At 41.6% G+C, this 12,138-nt stretch overlaps 1 protein-coding gene across 1 annotated transcript; it reads left to right on the top strand.

The window, feature by feature from the left end:
- The first annotated feature begins 1,721 nt into the window (after positions 1 to 1,721).
- LOC113013489 (caspase-8-like) lies at positions 1,722 to 3,120 on the top strand. Its single transcript, XM_026154462.1, has one exon. It carries the CDS (start codon positions 1,764 to 1,766, stop codon positions 2,901 to 2,903), a length of 1,140 nt encoding a protein of 379 aa, XP_026010247.1. The 5' UTR covers positions 1,722 to 1,763; the 3' UTR covers positions 2,904 to 3,120.
- Positions 3,121 to 12,138: the final 9,018 nt, after the last annotated feature.

The raw sequence follows: 12,138 nt of genomic DNA on the forward strand, positions 1-12,138 counted from the left end.
TGATGGAATCTAGTTGTATGAGATTCAGTTTTAATTTTCTCATTACGACATGAAACTGCACACCTTCATACATATCACACATAATATTACTGTAGTATGCACAGTATTAGCATTGAGTGGGATAATTTGTAAATAAGGAGCAGTTGTAAAAACATATTTTGTAGTTGTTACAAGAAATGCTTGACCGCTGTTCCGTTTGAAATTCACATCATCTCTGGCATTTTCTTTTAGACACTGAACCTGCCGCTAATAATTTGAGCCCTGAGACAAACAAAGTCACAAACCCACAGACACAAAAAGGTAAGATGAGTTCTGTGAACATGTTAGTCTGCAGTCCTCTGAGGCTGCTACATGTGGTATTTATACCTAAAGAGCAATCTGCCGTTAGACCAAAATTGACCTGTGGTGACAGCTAGATGATAATTCTTAAAATAACACTCAAGGGTACCTAGACCCGGTTTGTAGAGTACGCTTGGGGAGTGTGATCGTGTGTACATCGTCTCTTTATGTCTGTCTCCACGTTGGTTGAGTGTGGAGTAAGTGCATATGAGAGCATGAGGGTGGGGATGGATGTTTGTGTCTGTGTGTGCCTGTATGTCTGTGTCTATATGTCAGGTTGGGTGTCAGGCGCCACCTCTCTGGGGACATCTCAGGCCCTCCAAGGTTTGGAGGCCTATCTCCCCCTACCACCACTTCCCCTGCCAGTGGCGGACTCCCTCAGACATCGGTGCGTTGGTGGTTCTTTGTGTCCGGGGATGGGCGTCCAGGTACACACCGGCTCACTCCTTGGCGGCCGCTTATCGGGGCCTGGAGCCTGGGGCTCGCTCGGGCCACTTCGGAGGTGGGGTGCCCCCGGCCTCTCGGCCTGGGGCTCGGTCACTCAGGCACAGCTGGCTGCCGGCGGAGCTCACGGGCGCGTCACCGCAACTCCTCCTGGCTTCTGCTCCGCGGCTGCTGAGTGAGCCCTCATCTGGGACTCTCCTCAGCTCTTTCTGGGACAGTGGCGCAGCTGCCCCTCTGTTGGTCTTCCTTGGTCTCTTGTGTTCTGGGGGCCTCTGGATGTCTGGAGTTTTGATCTCCTCCATACCTGCTTCATGCCCTGGAGGACGGGGCTGTGGCCCCCCCACACCCTCTAGCAGATCATTACATGAAGGAACCTTTTAACAAAACAAGCGCGTCCATGCTCACAGGTGTACACACGGGTGATCACACCCACAAACTACAACCTTTTTGGCTCCTACCTCAAAGCACACTGTGTTCTGTTGATCTTATGTGCTGCACAATAATGTTTAATATTTAGTATTTACTGTCATATTCCCATATATCATTGTGATGTTGTTTATTCTATTACTCTTGTTCTCTTCTGCTTGTTTTCTTTTTTTCTTTCTCAGCAGGTGATCCAGGTGATCGATATATGCATTTTTTTTCTGCCCGTCCTGTTGGTTTTTGTTTTTTGCCCTTCTCCCCCGTCCCTCTTCTCAGCTGTTTCTCTTTCCCTCTTTCTTTCTCCCCTTCTTTCCCCCAGCCAAGTCTGTCCCGTATTCAGTAAGTGAAAATAAAATAAACAATAAAAGGTGAATCAAATGGACCATTACGGCAAGGCTGGGATGGTCAATTTGGTAAAGTAAATCCGTTGGGCTTCTTTGTTTGCCTTTAGACAACAATTCTGATGGCAAAAGAGCCAAACGGGACAGGCAAAAAAAAAAAAAAAGGAACGAGGCTTCGTTTTCAAGGACAGCAGAAGTTCCAACTGACCATTCAGCATGTCGGCCCAAAATGCAATAAGGAGCAATAAGACAGCCATTCATGAGATTCTGTCCGGAGACCACAGGCTAATTCTCAACAAAGTTTATGAGAATAAGCTGATCTCTCAGCAGGACAATCTTAAAAGCATCAACAGTGCAAATGCGGAGACACACGTCATTGAGCTCGTGGATAAGATCATGAATAAAGGAGAAGATAAATGCAAAGACTTCCTGAACCTCCTGCAAACCGATGGCGCCATTGAAGAAACTTTCCCTCAGCTAGCGAGTTTACAGCTGAGTTGTACCCCCCTTTTATCCGAGCCTGTCCAAGTGTCTTCATGTCAGCACGATGGGAATATGTCACAGGATGTTTATCAAATCATTAGCCGGCCCGTCGGCCTCTGCGTGATCATAAACAATAACAACTTCAAGGATGGTTCACAGAGAAGAGGGACAGATAAAGACGCCCAAAGCTTGGCAGAGGTGTTCAGGTGTCTGGGCTTCAGAGTGCTGATGTGTGAAGACCTGAACAAGGATCAGATGGATCAGGCACTGACGTTTGTTGCTTCCCTGGCAGACATGTCTCAGCTGCAGAAGTTCAACTTTAAAGAGTGGGATGGCAGCAGCTTTGTTGATCCTCAGCAGGTCCTTGAGCACGGTGATGCTTTCATCTGCTCTATTCTGAGTCACGGAAAAAAGGGTGTAGTTTTGGGAACTGACAGGAACCCCCTCCCCATTAAAGAAATTACCCGAAAGTTCAGGGGGTGTGACCAGTCCGTCCTCATCGGTAAGCCCAAAGTGTTCCTGATCCAGGCCTGCCAAGGAAGTAACATACAGCGTGGAGTGCAGATGAATGATATAGAGATTGATGATGATACTTCACCATTGACCATCCCCGAGGAAGCTGATGTTCTGGTTGCCATGGCCACTGTTGAAGATCATGCTTCACTTAGACATATAGTCGATGGAAGCTGGTTCGTTCAGTCTCTTTGTGAGCAGCTGAAGGAGCGCTGTCCCAGGGGCGAAGACATCGTCTCCATCCTCCACTACGTGAACGATGATGTAGCACATCGAGAGACCTCCTCGTTGGCCAAGCAGATGCCTGAAGTGAGATTCACCCTGAGAAAGAAACTTGTGCTGCCACCTCAGTGCACCTGAAGTCATCATGGAAATACAGCACATCTTACTGTGCAACTAGGGATGCATGATTACTTATCAGAGTTACTTATTATGTTTCTTAAAATGTTTCCTTTATATTTTCCATCTTTCTGTCATCATTTTAAATCTTTTATTTTTCTAAATCTGAATCTCGCATTGAGGTGTTGCATTTTATACTGTAGCAGTTTTATATCAATGAATAAATCTCAGACTGGGAACACAAAATAAATAAATAAATAAAATAAAATAACACTCTTCAATAAATTGTTTGTTTCTTTTCCAGATAACGATGAGCCCTTGCCTCACACTCTACTTTCACTGACAACAATACTCTTTAGCCTCTTTAATATTGTGACTATTCATATTTTAATTCTTTACTATATTATATGAAGTTTCACACTAATTTTCAGGAGGCTTTAAGGGTTTTGGTTGATTTGGACAGGCGGGAAAGCATTGTGAGACTACTTCATTCGTACTTTAACAACCTGAGAACACTGGTCTCATGGCAAGAGACGTAGAAACCTGATTTCAAAATGAAAGCCAACTTTAAATGAATTTTAAGGCCTGCTAATTAGATAATAGCAAATTCATTCAGTCTTCCAAATGACATAACCTTGTAATCTAATAGTGCCCTCTCAATATCAAGGCCATCTTATTTGGGGATTTCAAAGTAAAATCCCTCTGAATTTTCTTTTTTGAAGAACTCTTTCAATGACTTCACAATGCTCTTAAAATGTAAATTGCCATTTCCATAGAATAATTGCAGTATACAGTATACAACCACAGAAAGGCAAAATCAGACTGCCTTGATATTGACATGGTATCACTAAGTAATGGCCCTTTCAAATTGCCCACCTATCGTGTGCTTTTCAATGATTTCAGAATGCTCTAAAAAGGAAAATTGCAGTTTCCACAGCATACCTTTACTCTTGATCAACAGTATACAACCTCACATTCATATCATGTCAACATCAAGTCATTTTGATTTTGCCTTTCAAAGTAATGGCCTGTTGAAGTTGCCGACATAAGACCCAGTCTTTTAAATCCATTCCCCCCCCCCCTTTCTGTTACCTTAATATGTTTTGATGTGCAATTTTATCATTTTGACTCACATCTTCAAGGTCCTTTCATTTCTAAAGTTTTTTGTTTTTCATTTTTATTGTGCTAAAGTATTCCCCAGAATTCCAAAAAATAAAAATAATTAACTTTAAAATTAGTACAGATTTGGAGAATAAACCCAACCTGGGAGTCTATCGTCTTAGGTAGTCAGGGAGATAATTGAGTGTTTTCCTCTGAGGTGGGGTTTGGTGTGCTGCTAATATGGGCTCCTGTCTGGATGGGCCCGGGCCCCTTGCCCTTGGTGGATTCTATGGAACAGGGGTGCCTACTGGGGTCAGCGGGGAGCTGGCCCCATGGAGAGTGTACTTTGCCTTGACATCCCTCCCCATCTCCAGCTGCCTCCCTCTTCCCACCACCACACATGCAGGGCCTTGGGGTGCAGGGGAGGCATTCCTCCTATGTCCCCTTCTGACCACCTGTGCCAACCTAGATATCAACATTACTCACTCTCATAATATATACACGTAGAGCCTTGGGGCTGGGCAGACTGAACCGCGTCCAAGGGATGGTCTGTGTATTCAACCTCACCTCTGTTGCCGGTTCCCACCCCTCAATTTTAAATACATGTAGACTGAGGTTTCTCGGGAGGGGCTGTGCTGATACCAATATTTATTATTTACCGTTACTTATACTTATCTAGGTTGTGGCTGTGGTCTCCCTACTGCATTGCTCTCTTTTGCTTGTTTTCTGTTTTTTCTTCCAGCAGGTAATCCAGGGAATTTCATTGTGTTTTCTCACTGTCCGTCATCCCCTCTGTTTTTTCTCCTTTTGTTGAACGCCTCTTGCCTACGTCTTTACCTTCCTATCAAGCATTCATGGCTGTTCCATTGATAATAGCTGAAAATGTAAATATTAAAATAGAGTTATTAAATAAATACTTCCATTGGGCATTTTCTTCGTCTTCAGACAAGAAGTCTGATTGCTACAGTGCCAAACGGGTCAGGGGGGGGGGGGAAAGTACACAAGCCTATACCACCCACTACTGGACATTACATTTACTGTCTTTTTCAGGCTATAAGCCACTACTTTTTTCTCCACACTGAAGACTGTGGCCTATACTATGGGGCGGCTAATGTATGTTTTTTTTCATGCCGCCAAAAACATTGTCTGGTAACTGCAGACCAATAAAACTGATAAGTAGTTCACAGAGGTCCAAGGAAATTGTGCAATAAATCCATTGCACTTTTACAATTTTTGTAAATCAGTAATTTGTACTCGTCCTCCTCAACATGGAAAACACTCGAAGAAAAGCATCATGCAGCTTTTAAGTTAAAGGCAATCAATCTGGTGGTTCAAGAAGGAAATCTAGTTGCTGCACGTTGTCTTGGCATAAAATTAATCGATGGGGAGCCAGTGGAGATGCCAGCGTGAAGAACTGAGTCAATGCAAGAAGACAACAAAAGCTTTCACAGGTAATCATAGCAGATAGCCCAACCATGAAAACTTTCACAAAGGCTGGGTGAACACTCAGAGAGAAGTTGGCTGCGATGTTACAGTGCAGATCAGACTGAAGGCTAAAGCAATTGCTACCGAAGTGAAAATTGAAGATTTTAGAGGTGGGCCATCGTGGTGTTTTGATATGAGACGAAAAGGCCTGTCCGTCGGGGCACGCACAGCTTTGTGTCCCGACTACGAGGAAAAACTTGCTAACTTCTGCACATTGACTCAAACAAAGATAGTGGAGAATTCCATTGAGCCAAATGATATTATAAATATGGATGAGTACCTTTGACGTTTGACCTGCCTCTCACTCTGACTGTTAATAAAAACTTGTCCATCACATTGAAAACAAATGGCCGTGAGAAACGCATTTTACGTGTGTTCTGAGCTGCACAGCATCCAGACTAAAGCTTCCACCAGCTGTGATTTTTAAGTGGCTGACAATATCAAAGGAAAAATACCCAAAATAAATCGTGGTGATAAGTCAATAAGCAAGGCTGGATGATGGAGAGCCTAATGAAGGATTGGCTCAGAGAGTGTTACGCCAAGCATCCTGACGGATTTCACGTGTTTCATTTTATTTTGAAAAATCTCAACTGGACCTTTAGCTTTATTGTGAAAGGTTGGCAGGGCCACATGATTGTTGTTGCCAACGACAACATATAAAAGCAGTTGCTTGCCTGTCTGTAGTGTGGTTGTTTTAAATATATGAGAAAGAGAACTTTATGAAAATAATATAGTCACTACAGTGGCCATCAAACCGATGAAAAACAATATTGCCGTAAACAGTTTATTTTGCATGAAACAAACGAGATAGATAGATCTATCTATCTATCATCATATCGAACAGCCCTAATTGAATTCCACCGTGACAGCTGGTGACACAAATCTGAAGGCTAGACCGTCCCATTTCACAGCCTCGCACTTTTGGCCTTCTCAGTCTTAGGCTACGTTCACACTGCAGGTCTTAATGCTCAATTACGATTTTTTGATCAAATCCAATTTTTTTGTCTGCTTGTTCACACTTAAAATAAAATGTGACAGCAAGCGCGCTCTAGTGTGAACCCTCAAAGCGGCCCACATGCACATGGCGTCTGTCTTGTGTCAGTGACGTAAAAGACTGATTTAATGCGACATGACCATTCAAACAGCAATCACTTTCTAAAACATCAGATATGTATCGGATTCAGTACCACATACGAAAGTGTCCCAAATCGGATTTGAGCCGTTCACACTTTCATACCATGATCGAATATGGGTCGCATAGGGTCAAAAAAAGTCGGATTTGATGCGCTTTCGCCTGCAGTGTGAACGTAACCCTAGAAGCACCCGGACCACGTAGACCAAAGGTCAGGCCCTCCGAAGGATGCGGCCTGGGAACTCAGACATAACTGATATTTAATGACAGTTCTCAACATAAATTATTGCAATATATTCCTAACTAAAATCACTTGCTTAAAATACCTTAGTATTTCAAGCATATTTACAGATATTATAGTATATATGCAAAAAGAAAGAAAAAAAGTCTCTTCACAAATTTCTCTTTTTTAGTCTAACAGCAACTTGTCTGATGATGTCCCACTTAAACCTACTTTTTTTTTTTAAGAAAGGAAAGAATGGACAAATCTAAAAAATAAAAATAAAAAAAATAAATAAAAAAATAAAAAAGAGAGATCACAAAGAGGATGCATGGGACTAGTGGACCAGTCTTATTTCAGATGGACTGTGGACAGTGTTTCCATATTGTTATTTTGCTTTCAAAAAGGCATAGAGTCAAGGCTTTAGACTCAAAAAGAAAGGGCCCTCTCTTCTAGTGTCTGGGTTATGCAGGTTCGAGGATTGTCCAGACACTGTTGATGATGAGGAAGATCTGAAGGCGACAGTCAATTGCTAAGATCTGGAATGTGTGTACAACCACTACGAACTGAAAAGAAGACCAGTAAGAGTTGATAAGAGAGATCAGATTGGCTGTGAGTTGGAACTTCATTACTGCACCCCGATTGCGCAACATCATCATCCAAATTTGCTCAAGTCTTGAGAATCATATCATTGGAAATACGAAAGAAAAGTCAGCTTCATCACAATGACATTATTTGTCTCCAGGTAATGGTAGAAAACAAGAAAAACAACCCAAATGACGTATTGCAAAAAGTGATGTTACACCCAAAAGGTGTTCTTTTATGGTTTTAAAGGAGCATTGAAATTTTTCAGAGCCGATGTCAGGAGGACATAGTTTATTTGGATGCTACAGGCAGTATCATCAAAAAAGGAAGGGTTCGCCTCCTTTCTATGTTCATGAACTTATAGTAAGGAATCCACAGAAAACATGCTCTCCCCTACCAGTGGCTAAATATTTGACAAGCGACCATATCACTGCCTCTGTCACATATTTTCTGGAGGCACTTATGACCGATGTTACAAGGGCCTTTGGGCACAAAGCCATGCAGTCACCTGTAATGCTCATTTGTGATGGATCAATGGCCCTAATAGCTGTTTAGCATTCCCCCCCCCCCCAAAAAAAAAAAAAAAAAAAAAAAAAAAAAATCTGTCAGACACAATAAATCATTATTACAACACCGCTTCTGGGAAAGGAAACAAGACTTTGAGGCTCCAATTCTTCATAGATGTCTTAGTCATGTCATGAAGAATGCCAAGGAGATTTGTAAAAAGTAGTAAGTATAATCCTGTTATTAGTGTTTGCGTGGGGTTTTTTTTGGCTCTTGATATGTGACATGGCATCTCATTTTTCAATTTGGGGAAACTTTTCACATTATTATTACAGTTTTGGAAAAGCTTAAAGATAATTTCTTCTTAAACTGAACTACCATCTCACAATACACACTGTTGGACTCTTCACTACTGCGACTTCCTTAAAAGACCTCACTGACATGGTTCAAAGTGCTGTAGCTGTTTTTGCAAGTCCGTATATTGGTGAGAATGCTGAAAAACATTTTCACAACCTGCAGTTATGGAGGCGGACATCCATTGTTGATGTTCATGGTAGTCTGTTTTATTTGTTAACAAGAGAATCATGTTTGCTAGCCTGCTCATTTGGGGGTAGTAGTCTGGGGTGGCTTGGGCTGCATCAACCTCAGGTTTATGCTATGGTTTAACACTCATCTTTCAAGCTAGTTTAACTTAAAAAAAAAACAAAAAAAAAAAAAAACACAACCCACAGGCACAGACGCTCACATATTCTCTCTCTGTCAGAGCTGTTATGGAAGTCAGGAAAGGACCCAAAATGCAGACTCAATGTAGCGGTAAAACTTGAACTCAAAATGGCAGTTTTATTGCTGGACACAAGAAAGAACTGGACTGGACTACAAACATAAACTAGGCAGCTAGAACACACAGACTTGTATGAGGGAGAGTGCAGCACTGACAAAGAGAAACATGGGGCTTAAATAAACTGAGGGATAATGAGGGAATGAGACACAGAAGGAGAGCACAGCTGGGAGTAATTAGGCCAGATGAGACAAGAAAAGCAAAACTACATACCCTGACACGGACCTTCAAAGTAAAACAGAAAACACACCAACTGAACTCTAGACATGTAAACTTAACAGAGACCGGGGAGACAAAATATAGAGACATGAAACGTGGGACCGAAAGGCACAGAGTAGACACGAGATGGAACATTTGACAAAACCTAAGAACTAAAACCTTAACAGCCATAGCTGAACCCTAGGATAATAATGATTACAAAAACAATAATCAAAACAGCACAAAGTACGCAGAACATAAACCATAATATAAAATAATACCAAAACACAAGAGCTCAAAATGCTAGATCACAAATACCCAGAACCATGACACTCTCTCTCTCACAGACACACACACAGCAAAACTTGGTTTGTTTTTGTGTACCAACGTCTGTTTTGTCCTTTTGGTGCTGGATATAATTTGAGTGTTTTGTTACAGATGCAGATACATTGCAGATTGTTCATGAGAGTGTGGGGAGTGAGTTGGAGGGTGGGGTGGGCTGCTTTTAACTATGTAAAGCACTTTGTGCTACATTTTTTGTATGAAAAGTGCTTTATAAATAAAGACTGATTGATTGATTGATACATATACTTCGTTTTTTCCCAACACCCCCATTATTGTCTTTTTTTTCCCCATGGGTCCCTTTTTTTTGCCTTTTCCTCTACTTTCTTCTGATATCTTTCTAAAATTTGCTGATGGCTTGGCTGATTGTGACCTACATCTGTTTTCACACCTTGGCTCGTGTGATTAGGTAGAGGATCATTAGGGGGTCCATTGTGCCTCCTGGGGGGTTACTCCCACAGAGCTTAAATCTGGGACTCTCCACCATTTGATCCTAGAACTGAAGAAGCTTCTCGGATGAGAGGTGAAACGTCTACAAGCATAAATAAAGAATAATTACACATTTAAAAAAAAAAAAAAGACAAGCCCTATCACTAATTTGTGTACCTGGGTATGTAGTGTAGTGTTTTATTGTGAAATAAAATAAAAGTCAGCCACACTCATTAAAACACATTAAAATACATTAAAATTAGATTCTCAAAATCAGTCTTCGGATTAGACTTTTGGTTTCTATTTATGATAAAACTGCATTATACACCACAGACACCCGTAGGCCACGGCAGCACATTAACACACACACACCCAAAAAAAGTTATAGCAACTGTATGTTTATTTTCTGTGGGTAGTATTTTGTTGTTGTTCTTCTCAGATGTTTTGGGTCACCTAAGGGGATCACGACTCCGGGAATGTTCCTGCGCTGGAGGCAGCCACACCTGCTGCTAGTTATCTGCAGCAGATTACACTCACCAAGGGTTAAGAGTGTGGCTGAGCTCCAGTTAGCGCCAGATCCTTGAGTCAAAACTAATCAGTACAGCTGTGGATTATCATTGGTGTTGTGAAAGTAACTTCACTGACTTGGGATTGCCTTTGACATTTGTGTTCTGGTGTTTCACCAGGAATCCGGAGCGGAGTGTGTTTTTCACGGAGCTGAGCCACGGTGGGGAACAGGTTTTTTTTTTTTTACAAGCAGCCACTTATCTGTTCACCTTTTATGGACATTTGCACTGTGGGATTCTGCAATGTGTCTAGAAGTGAATAACTCAACTGTATGGGGTGACTAAGTTCATCGTGTTGCTGTCACAGTAGTGTGTATGAAGCCTGAAATGTATTATTTTGCTAGTACTATTATTAGTGATTTTTTATTTTTTTTTATTTTTTTTATTTTTTGGAGGGCGTTTTATAAGGCACAATTGCACTTTATGCTGTGGTCTAAGCTATAGAAAGTTGTATACAGTCTGACATATGCACGAATTGGCCCTCGAACAAGTATCTGCCTGATTTATTTTGATCCTGTAGTTTAGTTTTTGACACAAGTAGCAACTGTGTTAAATGACAAAGCCACCAGCTACTATTCCAAAATTCTGTTCTGAGGATCAACATTTAATGATGAACTGGTTGAGTTGGACAGTATTTGAATTTCTGAAAAATGTGCATTAGTCTTTGAATATAACTGTTGTTTTTGCTTTGTTTGTATTTTTTGTGGGGTTTTTTAATAGATACAATATGACACATGTCAAAGGTGGTATAATGAACAGTGCCTTGACACAACTAACGATGACTTTAAGAAATCAAGGGATGAAGCGTGGAATTCTCCTGTGCTGTTAAACCAGAGACGGATGTTTGCATCATAATCTCTGAAGATGTACTCTGTTGTCTCCAGCAACGTAATAATTTGAACAGCATGGTATGGTATAACGTTTTAACACTACTGCAAATTTCCGTGACATTTTCATTTACCCTATGTGCACCTTTAATGTTATCGTCACTGCACCTTTGGGACTTTAAAAGTAATGTACTCTCCTGCTGTTGAGCTGTTACTTTTTTTGGTTTTCCAAGTTAAGTGGAGTTACCGGTGTTAAAATTAAAATTATTATATTTCATAACAGGAGAAATACAATGAAAAATTTTTGAAAACATTGTGTCTTGATTCTTTTAAGACAATACTATTTCGGTAAATTTTAATAACCAAAATCAGACTGACTTGAAATTGACATGATATCAGTGTTGCCATGGTCCCCGTGCCTTGCTGGCTGACTCTGTGTTAGGTAGGGATGGGTACCGGTGTCCGGTGCCATGATGGCACCGGTTCTGACGTAAACGGTAGTAACCAGACCGAAAAGCAGCGAACATTTTGGTGCTTTATTTCGGTGCTTTTTTTCCTGAGCTGTGATACACTTTAGATTCTAGCCAATCATCTTACGTTTCCGAGGATAGTAGGCGGGTCCAGGTATGTACGTTCTTTTAGAGCATAGCTACAGATTAAAAATGCCCAAGGCGAAGCGGTCAAAGTCTATCTGTACTTCACAGCAAAAGATGCAAACTCAGCAGCCTGCAACAAGTGCTTTAAGCTGATACTGTAATACTGTCAAAGGAGGTAACACCTCAAATCCGATCTGAAACACCTGGCTACGCATAGCGTTTTTTTTTTTAAAAGCCGAGAAATGCGCCGTATTTGATAGCCTGCTGCGAGACCTCACACCGAGCACATCTACTGCGGGTGTGGTGCCTGTTATCGGATTCGGAGTTTGCAACATCCCCCGAGAACCCGAAGAGGAGAGTCCTGGCCCCTAGCCCTGCCAGTGTAGCAGAAATGATGACGGATGATGACGGCAGCAGCAGCCGTTCTTCTCTG

Source organism: Astatotilapia calliptera, chromosome 3 (assembly GCF_900246225.1).
Source record: "Astatotilapia calliptera chromosome 3, fAstCal1.2, whole genome shotgun sequence".
Classification (NCBI taxonomy): Eukaryota; Metazoa; Chordata; class Actinopteri; order Cichliformes; family Cichlidae; genus Astatotilapia; species Astatotilapia calliptera.